Source organism: Pinus tabuliformis, chromosome Q (genome assembly GCF_031772625.1).
Source record: "Pinus tabuliformis cultivar Carrire ecotype Pingquan chromosome Q, CPIR1, whole genome shotgun sequence".
Classification (NCBI taxonomy): domain Eukaryota; kingdom Viridiplantae; phylum Streptophyta; class Pinopsida; order Pinales; family Pinaceae; genus Pinus; species Pinus tabuliformis.
The window spans coordinates 173,122,928-173,145,528 of record NC_142296.1 but is presented as its reverse complement, the minus strand read 5'-3'; the positions used below and the strand labels follow the sequence as shown (position 1 = coordinate 173,145,528).

The 22,601-nt window shown below is 38.7% G+C and overlaps 1 protein-coding gene across 1 annotated transcript in view; it reads right to left on the bottom strand.

Annotated features, from left to right (window-relative positions):
- The window catches only part of EMB2771 (E3 ubiquitin ligase), a 497,708-nt gene extending 476,242 nt beyond the window's left edge, over positions 1-21,466 (bottom strand). Inside the window, exons 1-3 of the mRNA XM_089384149.1 lie at positions 20,960-21,466; positions 19,850-19,913; positions 2,419-2,503 (exon numbers count right to left, since the gene is read on the bottom strand). Coding sequence (XP_089240275.1) covers positions 2,419-2,503; positions 19,850-19,913; positions 20,960-21,171 — 361 coding nt within the window. The 5' untranslated portion in view covers positions 21,172-21,466. The remainder of the gene's footprint in view (positions 1-2,418; positions 2,504-19,849; positions 19,914-20,959) is intronic.
- Between the last annotated feature and the right edge of the window lie 1,135 nt (positions 21,467-22,601).

Here is a 22,601-nt window from a genome sequence, read left to right as displayed (position 1 = left end):
CAAAGGTCCTCATTCATATTTATCATAGACTCCATTCTTCCAAGACTAAGGCATTGATCTACCAAGAGGTGGTCACCTAAAATCAACTATTTTTCACCTTTTCCTATGTCTAGCCAAATTGGGTCACTTAGGGCATCATTTTCCCGACAAAATATCCCTCCAAAAAGTTCGATCTCTTAGCCTCTCCTGCGTTGGTGTCTCCTCAAGGGCTCCTCCAATTTTGAAGCCATTCCGACGGTGGAGTTGTGAGAAAAGCCAAGCCCTAGCTCCGAGATCAAACTTTTCCCTAGTATCCCCAAGGCTAGTGCCTCATAGGATCAATTCAACACCTTCAAGTGGAAATTCCTTCTTTGATCCTTTTCCCCTCCTTTTCTGGGTTAACAACATCATTGTTTGCTAAACACTTTCCTCCTAACCGAGGCTGGTTCCACTTAGTCCTATGTGATCCCATTCCTTTGAAAGATAACCCTTCAAGAACCATCTGGGGTGCCAATCTCATCAAGGATTTCAGGGATTAGGAAACTCTTTCACAAATCATATTCCCTAAACCTAACCCTCAAATCCTCCATCCTTCTCCTAGAAGACGTTGTACCTTGCTTGGAGGGCAAGCAAGCTCTATTCTTCAACATCTCTAGAAAGGGATTATTTGGGTCACTCCATATCCACTTATTGATTTATCCTTCATTAGTGACTCCATAACATTTTGGGTCTCCTCCCATCAGTGAAAGTCCATAAATAGTAGTGAGCCTTAGCTGAGGTGACAGTGGGCTAAGTCTCGATTGGTTGCCCTTGGTTTAGCATTTTCCCTTTAGGGATCCCCTTTAGGTCCCCTACTAGTTTGAGCGGTAACAGGGCCAAAACCTCTCCTCTTAAGAGGAAACCCCACAAGAATTCTTCTCTTCTTATAGAATGTTCAAATGACAAACTCCAAGACCTATGACCCTTGACAAAGACCCCTCCAAGACCAAGTCATGCCTCTTTTGAATCCCTCTTCCACTAAGTCAATGCTAGTCAAACTTGCCTTCTAGTTGCTGCAACTTTCTCCTTCGACCAAAACTCTCGCACCTACAATCCTGACTGCAATTTCGGTTATTGCAGAAACCCTAGCTTTTGCAAGTGTGGGAAAAGATGGTGATTTTGTCCTTCTCTCTTCTTCGCTTGAGTTGCTTCCTTCTCCTTAGAATTTCGGCTTCTAGACTTGATCCTTTTGCTACCTGATTTCGTCCTTTTGTGTTGAGTACAATTTTGGTCTATGCTGCTGCAGAAGATGCCCTAGACTATTCGCACATGTGAGAAGAAGGTGCCCCAAAACAGTCCTTAAATTCTTTCTTTTCCTTCCTTTGCTTGCTCATCTTCTTTGCTTGCCTTTCTTGTGCTATATTGAACTTCTTTTGTGCTGAATGTATGTCCTCAAATGTGGTCGACTTCCATCTTATATAGGCTTCTGGGGAGCCCTAATAGGCCGACTTGTCACTTTGTAGGCCGACTTGTTCTTCCTTACAGCCGACTTGATGCAGCAAGGTTGGCCTGTCTTGGAGGGTCTTTTATAACTCAAATAAATTTATCTTACATAATACAAGATGCCCAATGGGGTCTTACATGTATAACAATCACTCGATAGACTTCTTGACTTAATGACAAAACCTACAAGCACTCAATGGAGGCTTGACCTATAAATAAAATAATTGAGCATGAAACCCATGCTTCAAAATAACAATAATAAAATTTATTTTTCTCTCTTCATCAAATACATAAAATCATGATTATAATAGGCATTATGAAGACTGGACCTAGTTACACATTTTAACAGGGTTTGCTGATAATTTAGCAATTGCTGGGTTTCTAAAACTGTAGTATGAAATTTGGATGTATTGCTGGATTGGTTTCATGTACATGAGTTGTTAGTGGAATTAAATGCTAGCTACACTGTTTATTGTATTCAATATTATCTATATTTGCAAAAATTAATTAAAAAAATACTGTCATACTAGTTAGAATGCAAATCTTGTCATGTGCTCTTTGCACACCTAACGGCAGTTTTTCCCTATGGGATATTCCAGTGAACATACCTAATCGGGGAATCAGCTACTCAACTATGATTCCATATCCATCATTATGCAAAGGTTCACAAATACAACGAGTTTTCTCTACTTATGAGTCCATTTCATCATCAATAACCTGCCCAGTTTTACTGTAAATAATAATATAATTGCACAAATGAGTTCCAGCCATGCATGTTCATACAAAGAAAATAAGCCCATTGTCAGTGGTGATACTTCCCTTTGCATTTAATGTAAAAATTGAATATTAAGAGATCCATCCATGTAATTTAAAACTGGCAGACTCCAACAGCAATATATCCTGGTTAACCGCCAAATTTTCTTGAAAATCAAAAGGTTACAAGTGTATGCAGCTTACCAGATGGCGTGTATGCTGTTAGGGAATCAAGATGCAAAACACACAGAAGTGGCTCAGATATAGACTCCAAGTGGCACCAGCAAGCCTGACAAGAAATTCCATACTTAGCAAAACAGATTCAGCACAACCCCATACAGTTTTAGAAGGCAATATAAACAACACAAACTTTAGAGAGACATACAAACCTTTGAAGCTAAGGTATTGAAGCTACACAACAGTCATGTTGGTGCAACATTTCAACCAAAGAATCATGATTCATTACTAGTAGTAATATTGGTAGCTATGCATAGCCATAGTTCTGTTAACATTAACCAAATTAATAGTAGGGAGCTGATAATCTGATCAACTATAAGCTGAAATCAGATTATTGGCTGCCTACCATTAGTTAGAAAAAAGACTGTTCAATGTTGAATGAACAATCCGTATAAATTTGCAGTTAAACAAAGTGTGGTTTTGTCATATGAAAACACTTAACCCTTCTCAAAAAGGTGCAATGAAAAGATTACTTTGATGGTTGACTAGTCTACTAGTTTTCAATTTTAGGTTACTGAGGCTCAAGACTCCAGATGCACAGTATGCCTTCCTTTGTTGATTTAGATTCCAGCATGACCTGGGAGGCGCATGATTCTGGCATGCTCAAGTAAAGATTGCCTTCTCAAAAATAACAATCTCCATATCAGATGCTCATAATCAATTATTTGCAATTGCTATGTTAACATCAGAGTTGTCTGGCTGTTTAGCAGCCTTTCATTGCTATCAATATACGATAACAAAACAGTTTTTCATGAACATCTGTCATCATGTATTGAATGCATCTCTATTAACAATGCTGTATGTACCTCTTGCAGATATGTCTTCAATAAACGTCTGAGGATCCCTTACTTAGAATATCATTCAAAAGAGATTTCTGGCAATATGGAAGAGCTACTACTCTATAACTGAAGACATTTGCACCTCCAATTTCATTCTGTTGCATTTCCAACTAGTATATTGTTGTTTTAAATATCATCCAAAATTGCTAGACAGTAAAAGTATGTTGTATTGTTGCAATCTGACATGCACAAAAATGCTAACCTGAACAGACATCCTGTCCCATGTAATTATTTCATAGTTTAATGCAGTTCTGATTTTCATTAGATGCTCCTTACATGCAACTAATTGCCGGATTAATAATCAAACCATAATTGGACAAACCTGACATACCATAAGTAATCTAATGCCTAAACTTCACAAAGAATTTCTTTCCTGCTGCAGACTCAATAATCTGCAAGGAAAAGATTGCTTTGACAGTTGACCCCTAGTTTTCAATTTTAGGTTACTGAGGCTCAAGACTTCAAATGCACAGTATGCCTTCCTCTGTTGATTTGCATTCCAGCATGACTTGGGAGATGCATGATTCCAGCATGCTCAAGTAACGACTGCCTTCTCAAAAATGTGAATCTCCATATCACATACTCATAATCAATTATTTGAATGTGTTATGTGATGCAGGGGCATCGGTCAAATTCAATTTTGACCTCTAGAAGGCCAAAAGAATTTACTAGAGAAGTTGGTTCCTCAATTTTAGTATCCTGTTGTGTGTAGAATAGGGGAATTTAATTTAAAATTGCCATGTAATCTTTATTAATAGTATTTTGTTAATTTGTTAGGAGAAAGGCTCAAACCCATATCTAAAACCAAAATTAGCTCATCCGATCCTATTCTCAAGGTTCTGGATCTAGCCTCAAATGTATTTATCAGACCTCGAGGTAATAAAGAAATTTGGATTTTGGTGTGCATAATCAAACTGGTAGTGCGGCTGTGAGTGGATAAACCCATATATCCCCTGTGTGAAATATCCATCCTGGGCATAGAATTCCTGTAATTTTGTTGAATCATTTTTAAATGGATGTGACGAAGTTCGATCAGAGATTTGCAACAGAGGTCTTCCTTTAGTTTTGAAATCAACAGAGCAGTTGCTGATTTGAGTTCCTTCTCTGTCTAAGATTGACGAGAGAAGTATTTGCAACAGCACAAGACTCAGTTTTCTTTAAATCCATCAATGGCCGAGAACAATTCTGTCCCGACTTTCCATAGTCCAGTTTGTTAGTCAGGACCAGCTACCCAACCTCCTAACACAAATCTTCTATGTGAACCAACCTTCCGACCTCGAAGTGAGACCCAGCTAGCACTGGTCGGGCCTAGGTGTAGTTGCGCCAGTTGCAGAAAATAAAGGAAAGGGACCAGCATTGAAGCCCAACCCCTGACTTTGACGGGGGACCAACGAGATCGGCCCTTGGTTTAGTCTGGCCTCTGCCATATTAACTCTCAGCTTGGTCATGTAAGTTGGTTTAACAGTGGCAAAGCTAGAATTTATACTAATTTCAGTTAATAGGGATTTTCTCCCGCATCTCTTTCCAAACCAGAATACAGATTTACTGTGCGATCTATATCTATATATATATATATATATATATAGTTTACAAGAAAGTCCCAGCAGCCCTGCATCGTCAGTGGTATCAGAGCAAATCCAACATCTGCTCCAGGAACAAATCAAGGCTCACAAAGTTGGAAGAGGAGGCCAAAAAGGACGAAGGCCTGTAGCAAACGCCTAAGTGATAGCAGCAATGCAGCGTTTGGAGGCAAGATTGGATGCCATGGAAGCTGACAGACAAAGGGATCCTGAAGCTGGAGATTAAGTGCCCCAGATGAAGAAGCAACAGCTGAAGAGACAATTGATGTTAAAATATTAAGAGCAGTTCTTGGATCTACATCCAGGCCCAAGCAAGAGGTTCCGGCTTACAGTGATAGCATGAACCCTGAAGAACTCGTGAACTGGATCAATGATATGTACAAGTTCTTTGAATATGAGGATATGGAAGATGAAAAAAAGGTAAAGTTTGTTGTTACTAGACTAAAAGTGCATGCAGCTTTATGGTGGGATGGTGTGCAGGTTGAAAAGACAAGGAAAAACAAACAGAAAATCAGAAAGTTAAGATCGAATGGTTGGAAAACTCTGAGGAAAATTCCTGCTGAAGGATTACCATCTCTCTTTTTTTAGACAGATGCAGAATCTTAGACAGAGATTGATGTCTGTAAGGGAGTACACTAAGGAGTTCTATAAAGTAAATATCAGGGCAGGATATGTGGAGGACACTACAGAGAAGACAACCAGGTATATAAACGGCCTCAGATTGGATATACAGAATGAAATCAGTGTGTTGTTACCTAAAACTATAGGATGCATATCAGCTTGTGTTGAAAGCTGAAGAGAAACTTGCAAGGAAGTTGTCTGGCAGAGGGAAAATTTCTGCTAGAGGAAGATCTACAGAGCAAAGAGATGGAGCTAGTAGCTCGAATCAACAAGAATCATCAGGGAGTGATTCCAGAGGTAGAAGAGGTTCTTCTAGAGGAAGAAATAGAGGCAGAGGAAGAGAGTACAGATGCTACATATGTGGCAAGATAGAACATAGGTCGTTTGAGTACCCAGAAAATGCAAGAACGGGCCAAAGGAATGTCATTGTTACACAAGCAGAAGAAAGAGAAGAAGAGATACAGGAAGCAGAGAAAGTACCTGAGACAGGCGAGTCTTTATTGTTGAAGAAAAATTTGTTAAGGCCCGAGAAGGAAGTTGTTGAACCAGCTCAAAGAAAAGCCTGGTTTAAGACTGTTTGCAAGTTCACAGGGAAGTGTTGCAAGGTGGTAATTGACAAAGGAAGTACAGATAACTTGGTGTCCACAAGGTGGTAGAAAAGTTGAACTTGAAGAAGACTAAACACCCGACACCCTATAAGGTGTCTAGACTTCAAAAAGGCCATCAATTGTTGGTGAATGAACAGTGTGAAGTGGAGATGCAAATAGGCAGCAACAAGGATAAAATTCTTTGTGATATTATGCCAATGGATGAGTGCCACATTCTATTGGGCAGACCTTGGCAGTTTGACAGAAGTGTTACACATGATGGGAAGAAAAATACTTACAAGTTTCAGAAGGATGGCATAAATCATAAATCGGTACCAATGCAAGAGGAAGGTGCGGCAGGGAATAGTGATCCAAAAGTCTTGCTGATGAGTAGAAAGGAATTTTTGCAGCAAGTTGAAGACGATGAGGCAAATTATGCTTAAATTTGCAAGCCTAGAGTATTTCTTGTTAATTTTTTCACAGTGTTCTACGCTGTTATAATCACTTAAAACAATTTCATTCAATTTCTTTCACCCCAGTACAATTGAACAATTGTAAATAGAACAGTAAATAGTAAATGCACAATAGAAGAAGGTCAAGCACAATGAGACACAAAGATTTAGGTCAAAGACCAGGGCAAAACCCCACAAGGGGGAAAACCAAAAAATCAATTCTTCTTCTTCTTCTTAGTAATTCAATGTTCAACATGAGATACATAGTCCAATAGTACATCCATAAACCAGTCAAAGTCAAACACTGACTTCCCAAGATAATGAGTCAAACCAAGTCAAATGAGAGATAAATAGTCAACTTTGTTACCAGTCAACAGTCTGGTCAAAGGGTCGAATTTTGGCTTGCAACTTCCATAGAAAAGTTTGGTCAAAGTCAATAGTCAATCCTGCAGTCAATGCCCAGAAAGCAGTGCAAATTTTGATCAACACAGAGAGAAAATATTTGGTCAACTCAGAGAATATTTGGCCTTCCTTCCTCAATCAAGACTCAATTAAATCAAAGTCAATATCACCTGCAACTCTCAATCAATGTGCCTTAGTCAAACCTGTGGTCTGTTGATTTCTGGTAGCATCGGATGTGCTCTAAGCCTCAAAATTTGCGGGGAGGCTAGGACACATGTATTCTAGAATACCCAGAAATTGTTTTGGGAAATTCCACCCAGAGAAGGCTTTATTAAAATAATTAATTATTTTTAATGGATGACTAAGTCTAAACTTAAGAAATTAAAATAATTGAAGGGTATTAATTAAACTAGGGGTGAAACTTCTAAAAGAAGATGAGGATCAAGCCAAAATGATCTGAGCCATTGATTGGAATCTAATATGGGCCGTTGGTTACTCAACAAGAAGATTATAAGAAGAGTCTTGATGGGCATTTGGAAAGTACATCGAGTGAGAGATCAAGAGATCGATTTCTCAAGAGACCAGCAAAACAGTTGTCGAGAAGTGATCGAAGTGATTTCTTGCAGTGAGGGGCAAAGATAGTTTTCTGGTTGGAAAGTTTTCCTGATTCGAGGACACATTGCAGAGGAGGCAGAGAGAGATCCAGAAGAGGCAGTGCAGAGCCACGTTGGGCAGTGTAGAGCCACATTGAGGCAACACAGAGCCTGAGAGGAGATTCGAAATTTGTTGGAGAGTCGAGTTCTAGAGCCAGAAGTCAGGGTGCGAGACCGGAAGGGCAAAACGTCCAGAGGCAAATCGATCAGCCAAAGGAGTGACGCAGTCCCCAAAAGCTGTGACGCAAAGCAGCGCAATGATTGTGCAAAAACTGCGCAGAGGCAGCGAGGGGCTAGCCATTCAATGGCTGGATTAGTATTGGATTGTAGTGTGAGTTATATCTCACTCATCTCTATGTCAATCAGATTCTCTATATTGGATAGCCAGTAAGGCATCCAAAGATTGTATTCAGAAACTACTGCATAATAATACAAACCCTCGATTGCTACACCGGTTTTCCAACATTGGGTTTTTCCGGGAACATTGGTCCAAAAACAACGGTGTCACTTGCGTGTGTTATTTCTTTCTTGCTCAGATTCTTGTTTCCACATATTATTTAAGTTATGAAGGTTGCAAGTGTATTGGTTTCGATATTTACTGTAGAACACAGTAAATAATTTGTTCAGTTATTTAACAAATAGAAGAAACTTAATCAATAGTTGAGGTGGAAATTTGGGTCTCCAAATTTTCACATGGTATCAGAGCGCAGGTGAAGAAAGAGAGCAGACCAGAAGAGCCCAGTGTTGAAGAGAAGGAGGGAGATCGAAGTGTTGCATAGGCAGCAGATCGAATCCCTAAAGGGATTGCGCAATGCAAGCCAGGAGGGCAAGATTCTCAAGGAAAATCTCTCTCTGAGTGAGTTGACAAAGAGGTAAGATTTCCAAATCGAGATTTGTCAACGACAGAAGAAGCGGCGCAGAGCAGTCTTCAGGTGAGAAGCAGTTTTCTGCAATAGTTGTTGTGGCAGAAAAACGTCAGAAGAAGGAAAGAAACACTATTTGAGGGAATTTCCTCCTCAGAGAATTCCTAGCGAGGGAATTCGATTTCTCATTTGTTGAGCAACAGTAGAGACAAGCAGATCTACTAACTCCAGGAGGGAGTGCATAGGCCAGCCCAGTAGCAGCACAGAGGAGAGAGGAGGCAGTTCGACATTTTGTTGGTAGAGATGGCAGCCAATGGGCTGAGAGATCAAAATCGGTTGGATGGAGCATCCAACTATGTGATCTGGAAGGCTAGGATCGCATGCCTTCTAGATGAGCATGATCTCAAGATGTATGTCAATACTGTGGTAGTTGTACTCGGTGATGCAGATCCACTCAAGAAGTACAAGGTTGAGATGGCAAAGGCCAATCGGTTGATCCTCGATGGAGTAAGGGATCACATTGTATGTCACATCGTTGGCAAAAGGGCAACCAAAGAGATGTGGGATGCCTTGCCTATGCTATATCAAGGATCTTCCGAGCAACGAAAGATGTACTTGGAGGAGAAGCTAAGATCAGCAAGGATGGAGAAAGGGGAACGCATTGATTCGTTCCTATCAAAGCTTCATTTAGTCTAAGATCAGTTGGCCGTTGTAGGATCAACACCTCAGCCTATAGAAATGGTGAGGTTGGCCCTGAATTCAGTCTCAGAAGAATGGCAAGTATTTGTCCAAAGTATCTTGGGCAAAGAAAGATTGTCAGATTGGGAGGGAATGTGGGCCGCTCTTCAACAGGAAGAGATGAGGAGAGACTTAGTCAAGTGCAAACTTGATGGCAGCAGCAACAGTGGGACAAAGCCCAAGGAGGAAGAAGGGAATGCAGCCCTTGCATCTATGGGGCAGCAGGAGCAGCAGAAGAAGAGGAACGATGTCTCAAAGATCAAATGTTTCCGGTGTAGTGAATTTGGTCACTATGCTACGCAGTGTCCTCTCAAGAAGGACAAGGATGAGAAACATGATCCGCAAGCTGCAACCGCAAAGATTGAGGAAGAGGAGTTCGCCATGATTGCCCAGATACCTCCAGGGGAGAGGTGGGGTGATCTAGTACTGTAGTTCGAAAGAACTGCAGATGGGCAGGATCCTTGAAGAGTCCACCTCTTGGATCAATACCTTGTTATGGGAGCCCATATCAAAAGTAGCAAGATGGACTAGTGTCAGTTGGTGCAGAGGAATGTCAGAGTGACAGTTGCAATGGCTACAAGCACCAGAATTTGAGTAGCACAGAGCTAGTGTTGGTAGCAATGCAGTTGGCACATAGCAGAGTCAGCAGCAACGCAGAGGCTTCAGTGACAGCATAGATATTAGCAGCAGTCAAAACTCCAGCAGCAAATGCATCACGTTGAACACCTTTGGTTCAGTATTTTGGATGCTTTTTTGTTGTTGTTGCAGCAACAACAGCAGTTGCAGAGGGTTGCAGTGTGGGCAGTGGTAGGGTCAGCATCAGCACAGATGCAACATTTGTGCAGTAGTTGGTGGCCAGTGATGTCAGACATCAACAGCGCAAAGGGAGATGTTACATAGAAGGGTGATGCTTCAGTAGACTGCATTACTAGAATACATTCCTTGCTAAAAGGGAGTGTTGATTTCTGGTAGCATCAAATGTGCTCTAAGCCTCAAAATTTGTAGGGAGGCTAGGACACATGTATACCAGAATACCCAGAAAATCGTTTTGGGAAATTCCACCCAGAGAAGGTTTTATTAAAATAATTAATTATTTTAATGGATGCCTGTCTAAACTTAGGAAATTAAAATAATTAAAGGGTATTAATTAGACTAGGGGTGAAACTTCTAGAAGAAGACGAGGATCAAGACAAAATGATTTGAGCCATTGATTAGAATCTAATCTAGGTCGTTGGTTACTCAACGAGAAGATTATAAGAAGAGGCTTGATGGGCATTTGGAAAGTACATTGAGTGAGAGATCAAGAGATCGATTTCTGAAGAGAGTCGTGCAGCAGTTGCCGAGAAGTGATCAAGGTGATTTCTTGCAGTGAGGGGCAAAGATAGTTTTCTGGTTGGAAAGTTTTCCTGATCCGGGGATACATTGCAAAGGACGCAGACAGAGATCCAGAAGAGGCAGCGCAGAGCCACGTTGCGCAGCATAAAGCCACGCTGAGGCAGCGCAGAGCTTGAGAGGAGATTCGAAATTTGTTGGAGAGTCGAGTTCTAGAGCCAAAAGTCGGGGTGTGAGACTAGAAGGGCAGAAAGTCGAAGTTCCAAAGGCAAATCGATCAGCCAAAGGAGTGACGCAGTCCCAAAAAGCTATGACGCAAAGCAGCGCAGTGATTGCACAGAAACTACGCAAAGGTAGCTAGGGGCTAGCCATTCAATGGTTGGATCAATATTGGATCGCCAGTGATAGTGTGAGGTATATCTCATTCATCTCTATGTCAGTCAGATTCTCTGTATTGGATATCCAGTAAGGCATCCAAAGATTGTATTCAGAAACTACACATAATAATACAAACCCTCAGCCGCTACACCGGTTTTCCCACTTTGGGTTTTTCTGGGGACATTGGTCCAAAAACAGCGGTGTCACTTGTGCGTGTTATTTTTGTCTTGCTTAGATTATTGTTTCTACATATTATTTAAGTTGTGAAGGCTGCAAGTGTATTAGTTTCGATATTTACCGTAGAACACAGTAAATAATTTGTTCAGTTATTTAACAAATAGAAGAAACTTAATCAGTAGCTGTAGTAGAAATTTGGGTCTCCAAATTTTCACACAGTCAAACCCTAGTCACAACCTGCAGTCAACCTTAATCAACATGCCCATAACAGAGATAAATTCAGGCAACGTAATTCAAAGATTTTTGGAATATTCGGCCTCCCAAAACAGTTCAAAAATTTGGTCAAAAAAGATTCAATCAGCCCAAGTCAATGCAAGTCAAAAGAGAGAAATTGGTCAACACAGAACAGAAAAGACTCCTTGTCTCCTTCGCATGTGTGAACTCCTCTTACTATTTCAGATCAGATTGATGTGTTGATGATGTGCCAAATGAGGGTCAACGAATGCCTTATTTATATGTGTTAGGAGGGTCAATTTCCAGTTGTGGGGCCGACTTGGTCAAACATGTAAATGTGACCTTTCTCCATTATTTGCAAATGAAAATTCCGACCATAGCTACCAATTTTCAACAATTCTTACAACCACTACAATTATAGACTTGCCTATTGAGATTCAAGAAATGTTGAATGAATATAATAACATTATTGTGGATGATTTTCCTAACGAGTCGCCACCTATGAGAAGTATAGATCACCATATTAACTTGATACCTGGAACAAGTCTGCCAAACAAGGTTGCGTATAGAATGACCCCTTGGTAGAATGAGAAAATCAGGAAGCAAGTTAAGGAGCTACAAGATAAGGGACTGATCAGAGAAAGCCTTAGTCCATGTGTTGTGCCAACAGTGTTGAGCCCAAAGAAAGATGGTGTTTGGAGAATGTGCACGGACTCCAGCACGATAAATAAAATTACATTCAAGTACAGGTTTCCTTTACCTCGCGTAGATGATTTGTTGGATTGCTTAAGCAGTGCTAGATATTTCTCTAAGATAGATCTGAAAAGTGGATACCATCAAATCAGGATTAGAGAAGGGGACAAGTGGAAGACAGCCTTCAAGACTAATGATGACTTGTATGAATGGCTGATAATGCCATTTGGACTGTCTAATGCACCCAACACCTTTATGAGATTAATGAATGAGGTATTAAAGGAATTCATAGGGAAATACGTGATTGCATATTTTAGATGATATCCTGGTATACAGTCAGTCCAAAGAAGAGCAGTTGAGGCATTTAAGGTATGTTTTGGAAAAGTTACAGTAAGAGAAATTATTAACTTACTTAAAAAAGTGTTCATTCATGAAAACAGAGCTTTTTATTTGGGCTTTGTCATATCTGAAAGCGGCTTGAAGATGGACCCCGAGAAGGTAAGAGCGATTGTACAATGGCCCTCTCCTAAACATGTATTTGAAGTTAAAAGTTTCACAGTTTGGCTAGTCTTTACAGGAAGTTCATTAGGAAACTTAGTCGGATGAGCACACCAATTGTAGAAACCATAAAAAAGGAGAAGCAGTCATTCCAGTGGACTTCTGAAGTTGAGAAAGGATTCCAATTGCTGAAAAGGAAGATTACAGGTAGCTCGTCTTAATGTTGCCAGATTTCAATAATCCCTTTCAAGTAAGGTGTGATGCCAGCAGTGAAGCAATCAGAGCCATGTTGAGTCAAGAGGAGAAGCCCATTGCATATTTAGTGAGAAATTAAATGAGGCAAGAAGGAAATACTCTTCCTATGACAAAGAGTTTTACGTGTGATTCAAGCATTGAAGAAATGGCAACATTATTTAATGTCAAGGGAGTTTATTTTATATGCAGATAATCATGCCTTGCAATACATAGTGCAGCAACCAAAATTAAGCCAAAAGCATGTTAAATGGATAGAATTTTTGCAGAGCCTTACTTTTGTTTTAAAACATATCAGTGGCAAAGCTAACCGCATTACAGATGCGTTGAGCAGAAGGAGTTTGATAATGCAAGAAAACCAGATCCAGGTAATGGGCTTTGATTTTATGGAGGAAATGTATGAAAATGATGCAATTTTCAGGGAAGTTTATGAGGCATGCAGAAACCCAGCAATCAGAGACAGAAGCAAGTGGCTTGAATACATGTCAGAGGATGGACTACTGTTTAAAAACAGCCAACTTCGCATTCCAAAATGTTCAATGCGAGAGAATTTAATTAAGGAGAAGCACAGTGGAGGTTTAAGTGGACATTTTGGGTATGATAAGACCCATGAACAGCTGAAGCATTTTATTTTTGGCCAAAGATGAGGACTGATGTTCAGAAATTTGTGAACAGCTGCAAGATTTTTCAGCATGCAAAAGGAAAGAATCAAAATATGGGCTTGTATACTCCACTACCAATTCCAAACAGGCCTTGCAATTTGGTAAGTATGGATTGTGTTGGGGTTGCCAAAAACACAAAAGGGTAATGATTCCATCTTTGTAGTGGTTGATAGATTTTCAAAAAATGGCTCATTTCATTCCTTGCTTTAAAACTAGTGATGCTACCCATATTGCTAATTTGTTTTTCAAAGAAGTGGTAAAACTGCATGGAGTGCCCAAGAGCATTGTCTCAAACAGAGACACTAGATTCTTGGGGCATTTTTGGAGAACTCTAAGGAAGAAGCTTGGAATGGAGTTGAGTTTTAGCTCAGCTTATCATCCCTAGACTGATGGACAGACCGAGGCAGTTAATAGAAGCTTGGGGAATATCTTGAGAAGCCTAGTTGGAGAGCATCCCGAACAGTGGGACCAGGTGCTTGGTCAAGCAGAATTTGCCTATAGTGGTTCTCCAAACAAAAGTATTGATCAGAGTCCATTACAAATTATATATGGAATGCATCCTAAAGGAGTTCATGAGCTCAGGAGTTTGGGTCGAGCTCAACAAAGAAGTGTTGAAGGAGAGGACTTTGCTACAGCTATGCAGGAAATTCATGAGCGGGTAAAACAAAAGCTATAGGAAAGCAACCTCAAGTACAAAAGCAGAGAAAATCTGAAAAGGGGAGAAGAAATTTGACATAGGCGAAATAGTCTTAGCACATTTGAGGAAAGAATGATTTCCTACAAGAGATATAATAAGCTAAAACTAAAGAAAATTGGACCCTGCAGAATTCTCATGAAATTTTCAAACAATGCCTACGAGATAGAGTTGCCATCAGGGATTGGCACATCTCAAATCTTTAATGTTGCAGACTTGTATAAGTATCAGCCATATGAGCAACTCAACAAGTAGATGATAGTGGAAACCAGCAAGATTCAGTGGCACAAGCAGTTACCGGCAGCAGAACCTTTACAACCTGAGAAAATCCTAGATAAAAGATTGCTTAAGAAGACAAGGGGCAAAGAGTGTTATGAATACTTGGTCAAGTGGAAGAATCATTCAGTAGCAGATGCTACTTGGATGACTACTACATTACTACAAAAAAGTGGCAGTTCAATTGGAGAACTCATGGCCAGGAGCCCATGAACAGTTTGTTCCTTGGGAGTATGATGCAGGGGCAATGGTCAAATTCTATTTTGACCTCTAGAAGGTCAAGAAAACTTACTAGAGCACTTGGTTCCTCAATTTTAGTATTATTTTGTATGTAGAATAGGGGAATTTAATTTAAAATTGCCATGTAATCTTTATTAATAGTATTTTTTTATTTGCTAGGAGAAAGGCTCGAACAAAATCTAAAACCAAACTTAGCTCATTCAATCCTATTCCCAAGGATCCGAATGTAGCCTCAAATGTATTTATCAAACCTTGAGCTAATAAAGAAATTTGGATTTTGGCATGCGTAGTGAAACTGTTAGCTGTTGAAGAATCTAGGGCATGCATAATTAAGTTGATTCTTCGTTACATGATAACAATTTGTGAAGTGTTTATACAATTTATCTTAGCTTGATGTTTACTTCATTATTAGCATGTATATGTTAGCTTCATCAAACTGCTATCAAAAACAAAAAGAGACAAGAAAACAAGTGTTTGGCTTTCTGCCAAGGCCAAAACCTCTCTCCAAGTTCTGCCAGGGCCAAAACCTCTCCCTCTTGGAGAGGAAAACCCATGCAAAATTCTACTTATAGAGATTCCCTTGACGAATACCAAGACCATGACCCTTGACACATTCTGCCTCTCCAAGACCAAGACATCAATCCTTTTCTCTGTTACTGCTGAGATCTTCATCATTGCTTCACTGCTGCATCATTGAGATCTTCACTGCTTCTTTATCATTGATAATATTAACACTGCACCAAGGCTGCTACCATCGAGGTGATCTCTATATCTTTATTGAGAACATGATCTTCAAAAACAAGATCATAACCTGTGATTGCACCTTACTGTAGATGAGATGGTGTGTATCATTTTCAGATCATCCTCCTTGTCATCATTACTTTGCCGAAACTGTGACTATCATGGTTGCTCCCATTTCGTATATCAATACTGCAGCTATATACAAACCTCGTCACTGTTTCTTGATGTGATTGTGATCACAGTCATCACATGTTTAAGCCGAGACTCTGTTCATAACTGATATAGTATCTATATGCATATGCCGAGACTTTATTCATAGGTGACTGCGCATAATTGTCAAGATAATTCGTAGTGATTAGAACATCGATATACATATATTCAAAGGGTGCTTAGGAGACTGTATACACTTCACTGTACTGCTGTGACTGTCATCATGAGGATCCGAAAATATATCTAGCCCAGACTGTTGCGTCCTCATAAGTTCTTCCTGCTCCATACACCCGGGATCATGACTGCACCTAAACCCCAAACGAGGTGCAGTCAAACCCTAGGTGCAGATCTGTTTCTTCATGTGAGATCTCTCTTTTCTTGATTGCGGATCTCTGAGATTTGATCCTCCTTGACTGCGGCTCCTTAACCCAATGATCTGTTCCTTTATGCGAGTTCTGTTCCTTCAAGTTTTCGGATCTTTTGTACCACCGAAATTTCAGAGAGAACGTGAATTTTTCTTATGTGATTTGCGCTGACCCTTCATGGGTATTTATAGTGGTTTGCCCATATATGCAAGCCGACATGAGTTTGTGAACTGTCATGACTCTTTCTTGATTCGACATGACTCTTCTCTTGACTCCTCTTCCTCTTTGATCTTTTGAGCATTCAAACATTGACATTACTGAGATCTCATCTAGATCTCTTCTCGTGGGACCTTCTTACTGTCATCATCAACGAACTGAAGATGTCCTAGCTGTCTCTACCTTCTCTATCCGAGTTTCATATCCTATACTGAACCCAGGCACCCGAACTGTACTCAAGAGGGATCTGAATTCCCTTTATCACAGAACTGTAGGGATCTGAATTCCCTTTGCTGCCACTGTTCATTAGACTTCTTCATTGTCCCTTTATTAACTTCCTTGTTGCTCCTTCCAACCAAGTTCATCTCTGTTTAGAGATCTGAATTGATCTCTGTAATACCCATCCGAAAATAGAGAGATGTGAAGATCTGAACTTTCCTTTACTGCCTTTTGTCCTCCGAAATCACAGAAAGACCACTGAACTTCTGACTGTAGTTGCCATCCGAAATCTCAGAGACAGATCCAAATTTTTTTCTGTCTTTGTCTACCGAAAAAATCAGAGATATATCGAACTGTTCTGTGTGTTAATGCAAAAATTCTTCGCTCCTATTTATAGTAGTTTGTCCCATATATTAAGCCGACATGACATTATGAATAGATGTGTCTCCATATAAGCTGAGCCGACATGAGTTTCTTATGCATCTTGAGACCGACATCAAGAGGAGGTTTTGTGCTTGTCGTTGGAGGGCTTTCTAGACATTTTATAGACTCATATACATGGTTATATCCCCAAGAAGGATTCTTCATACATGACATTGACTCTTTGACTTTGATGACAAATCCTAAGGCTCTCAATGGGAGCCATCTAATAAATAAAATCTCTTTCTCATAAAACCCATGAAGCAAGTTTTACAAAAATAATTTTATTCTCTTTATTTCATCATTTACAAAAGTCACAATTACATGTCATTATGAAGACCAAACCTAGTTACAATTTTCAACACCTTCGACATGGATATATTACATAAGAAGGGGAAAGATAACGTAGTAGCTGATGCTCTGTCTAGGAAGGACGAAGAACCATCATTACTTGCAGTTTCGGTTGTAGTTCCCGAATGGCTTAATGAAATTCAAAGTGAATATGCAAAAGATCCAGAAACAAGTGCTATAATCAATAATCTTCCTGAGAATTGAAAATTTGAATGGAAGAACGATATTCTATGGTATAAGGGAAGAATTTATCTAAATTCAAATTCCAAATTTAAAGCCAATATTCTCAAGGAGTCGCATGATTCACTGTCAATCGGACATGTAGGGTTCTTTAAAACCTACTATAATGCACGCCAGTCATTCTTTTGGAAGGGAATGAGTAACAATATTCAGAAATATGTAGCAGAATGTGATAAATGCCAGAGGAATAAAAATGAAAATATTATGACACCTGGACTACTTAATCCTTTAAATATCCCAAACCAAAAATGGGAAGAGATATCAATGGACTTTATCAAAGGTTTACCTATGTCTGATGGTAGGGATAAAATTCTTGTAGTAGTCGACAAACTCACCAAGTATACTCACTTTATTGAAAAGAGGAAATCAGACTCAGCAAAACAAATCACTGAAATATTTTGCAAATATGTTTACAAATTACATGGATTTCCCAAGTCATTGTGAGTGATAGAGATGCCAAATTTAAGGGTAATTTTTGGAAGAAATTTTTCAATCATATAGGAACCTACCTCAACATGAGTTCAGCCTACCATCCTCAAACAGATGGCCAAACAAAAGTTGTCAATAAATGTTTAGAAGCCTACCTACGTTGTTATGCCACAAACAAACAAAATAAGTGGGTTCAGTGGTTACATCTCGCTGAATGGTGGTACAATTCTACTTACCACACGTCAGCAAAATTGACTCCATTTCAAGCTCTATACCGTTACAAACCTCCGAAATGGAAAAACTTTTCTATCATCGAGATGAAACTTCCAACTGTTAAAAACCAGTTAGAAGAAACCCAAAAAGTCGTCCAAACTCTAAAAGCAAATCTAAATAATGCAAGAATCATATGAAGCAGTAAGCTGACCGAAACAGAACCAAGAGATAATTTGAAGTTGGAGAGTGGGTCTTTGTTAAACTTTAGCCTTACAAGTAATTGTCACTAAAACAGAAGGGAAAAAATAAATTGGCACCAATGTTTTATGGACCGTACTAGATCAACCAAGCAACGTACAGTTTAAGCCTTCCTGATAAAAGTCATGTTCACAATGTTTTCCATGTATCCTGCCTTGAAAAGGCACTTGGCGAACATCAATCAACACAAACAAGACTTCCCACCTGAGATGACGAAAGAAGGGTCATTCTAGAACCAGATGGAATCATCTCCATCATGGAAAAGACGCTGTGATCACGAGTAATCAAAGAATACCTGATCAAGTGGAAGGACTTACCAGAAGAAGAAGCTTCTTGGGAGACAGAAGCATTTCGTCAACAACACCCGTTGTTACATATGCTTTGAGGACAAAGCATCTTTTCAAGGGAAAGGCAATGTTATATAAAATTAAATAGCCTGTAGTTAGTAAGTAATTAGGAAGTTACATTAGCAACTTGCTCACATTTAAGCAAGTGCCTTAAGGAGATCCGTAAATGACTTCTACACACCTAGACACTTAGGGTTGTGCAAGAGTACCCACTCACACTACAAATATCAACATCAACTGTTGTGGATCTATAAGTGCAGTCAAAACGTCCTTGATGATATCCCGAAGATCATTTTCTTTTACTAGCGTGTAACCTTCACCTTTCATACCAATAAATTCAACACACCATTCAATCTATCCTCAAATGAGGCACACAGCTACCATCTCTGAGATCTATTGCACAAACTCCCAAATCTGGAAATAAAACTTTGAACCCTCTAACTGCTAGTTCATCTTCTCGACAGTTTATTTATCACTGCAAATCATTGAGAATCTCAATCAGAGAAGTTAGCTCTGATACCATGTGAAATTTTCTAAGCTGACTTTCAGAATGCTCAAATCCTTGTAGGTATAACAATTAGGTAAAAGGGATTGTAAAACAGCAAGTTACATGGGCATTCAATGTTATTACATTCTGTAAGAAACATACAAGAACAATCTAAACCATGGTTTTCATCTTATAGGTCAAATGTGTAAAGTGGTATTGGATGTTGCTTTCATCAGCAAAAATGGTGGTTATTATAAGTATTAACTTAAATGATCATGTGCTTCTCAACTCCATAAAGCATTACTGATAGAATAAATAACTCTCACTAAACAAAAGACTAAATCCAATGCCACAAAATTTTATAAGACATATTGACTGTGTATTGACAACAAGGAGATTCATTGTCTGCCAAGAAAATCTGAGAAATATCATGTAACCTGTTTGCAAGTTGGCAATTAAAGTCTCAAATGCAATAGGTAGATAGTTTCTTGGACATGAAAACATAGGAAACTACAAATTGGTTGGATGCATATCATCTGGCATTATTGAAATTTAAAGAGTAAGCTAAAAACCCAAAATTGAGGTTGAAAGTGCAAACAACTAACCCACAATATAGGTTTACGTTTAACTCAATCACATAACAACCTAGTCTACCGTGGATTCACGATTGTAAAATGTTCTGAGATTTCTGAAATATATAATTCAAAAGCTAAAAAAGTGCTTTAAAGGACCTTAATGATTGTTGATGGTGCACTAAATCGCTTGAAAACTTGGGGACCCGAGCTCCATAGTAAACTGCAAGGAAAGAAAATGTACGATTGGCATAAGCATCACGTGAGAGAAAATAGATAGATATAGAATGCAAAAATGATGTAAGGCTAAAAAGAAACTACTTATTTATTAAGCAATTTATTAAAGTTGAGTGCACTAAGATAGAAAAGGTCATCATCATTATCCTACAAGTAGCTACAAGTTGTCCCATTTGACAGAAGCAAGATGCAATCTACTATAAATTATAATAACTGATGTGAACAGTTCAAAACTTCAAACTAAGTTCAAGAACACCCAATTGGCATAAAGACCTTTTTGGACCTCCCATTGACGGAAATCACAAGGAATCAAATTCTGAAACTGCATATTATCCCTCGTGCTAAATCACCCACAAGCACGGAGTTGGGTACAAAAACAAAAAGGATACAACGATATTTGATCTCGAGGCCATCTGCCTCTATCTATACATATTGCTTCAGCTCTCAGTTCTGTGGATGCTGTGCAGAGAGCTCAAATGATGTGACATGCTGGATTAACTCAGGTTCCGTTTGTGATTCATCTGTCCAAGTTAATTTAGCCTACAAGCCAATTAACCAAGATGGCATCCTCTTGGTTCACCCAGACAATTAACCAGTGGCCCGAGACAACCTACATTACTTTACTTGGTTCACCCAGACAATTAACCAGTGACCCCAGACAATCTACATTACTTTACTTGGTTCACCGAGACAATTAACCAGTGACCCGAGACAATCTACATTACTTTACTTGGTTCACCACACAGCTAGGGCACGCAGCCCCTAACAAACCATATGACCGCCAAGGGCAATAGACCACAGATAGTAAGTTCAGCTTTTGGAGACAATTATCTTCACCATTTCCATTTCGCTACTAGCTTAGAGGTATGCGTCATCCTCCCTACTTCATAAAATAGATACAACTACTTAAACTAGTTTTCCAGTGAAACTCATACAGAAACGAAAATGCAAAATGCGAATCGGTAATTAAATCCAGAAAATAACAAAATGCCTGCTGTGAAATGAAAATAAAATGAATAGCGGAATGCTTACTGTTTTCCACGAATAAAGAGCTCGTGCTCGCAATCGTCAGCGTAAAGACAGCTATCATCATCTCGGGGTCTTAAAATTTGTGGATCGAATAACATGTACTGGTACTTTCCATCATTACGCTTTCTGTTGCTGCCATTATCAGAGGCCTCCACTGTTAAACCGAATGGCTCGAATTCTTTTAGCACTGTAACTGTGTGCACTCTTGAGCCCATATTTGTACAAAACTAGACAATCAATTTGGGCCTGTTGGTTTGTTTGTCTTCTGAATGCAAGAGCGGAACAAAGATGGCTTCCAGAGGCCAAATACTTCAATTTAATGTTAGTTATTTCATGTTAGAGAATAACATAAACATTTGAAGAGATACAATAGACATCGGACACAGAGATGGCTTCCAGAGTTCAAGAGACCAAATACTTCAATTTAAGGTTAGTTATCTCATGTTAGGGAAATCATAAACATTTGAAGAGATGCAATAGACATCCCGCGCGCTTCCGCTCCCTCACAACAAATATTCACGTCAGAAGTTTTAATTACGCTTATTTTTATTTATATTGGAAAGGTTGATCCCACTCAGAATGGTAGGGTTTCTTTTGGTTAAGGCTTTAGGGGTGGATTATGGGATTTTATTCTTTACTTTATTTGATAGATTTGGCATTATGGAATTTTACTTGTAATCTTTGTTTTGTTAAAGGGGTTGAATTGTTGTATATATTTATTTTTAAATGAGATGTTTACAGAAATGTAATTATCTAACATGATTTTTAATTAAGAAAATTATACCACTTTAATAACTTAAGTTTTTAATTAATATATTTATATTTGGTGAAGGTTTATGTTTTTTAATATTCATAATTTTTTAATAAAAAAAATTATTTAAATCTTATCAATTGAATGTAATAATTATAAAACTGGAAATTGTAAAAGATATTGTTGAATAAATATTTAATTTTAACATTATAAATGGGATACATTAATTAGATGTTCTTATATGAAGTGAATTTTTTGAATATTTTGCTTTTAAATTTTCTTATAAAATTTAATGTAATAACCATAAATAATATATATTTAGTAGAAACCTATGTATAAAATGTTTAGAAATTTATACCATAAACATTTAATATGTAGAAATAGTTGTTAAATGAAGTGAAATTCAAATATTTCATTATTCCATATATAAATGAAATTTTCATGGAATAAATGATAACAATAAATAAATTGTAAGTAGCCAACGTGAATTTCCAAAATTATGGTTTTAAGCAATAGTGCGTAGTAGGAATATAGTTGTATTTGGCTCAAGACCAAAATCAAAATCTCTTTGTTTTCTTTACAAGATATTTCATGCTATCATTCTGATGAACGCACACCTTTCCTCATTCTATGAGTATTATAGTGGAATGTAGTTGGCTTACAACACTCTAAAATATCCTTTTGATTAAGAAACCGATAAGTGAGGGTATTTATTCTACAAAATTTACCCAATGTGTGTAGTCGGACCTAACTACATGAAAATAACCCACTTGTATAAGCAAGCCGACTTACAAATTGCAAAACATGTCTCTAAGGGATTTGAACATTGGAGGTAACCATATTGAGAACCCATGCACTCCATCAATACTATTTTCAAGGTTTGGCATCTTAGAG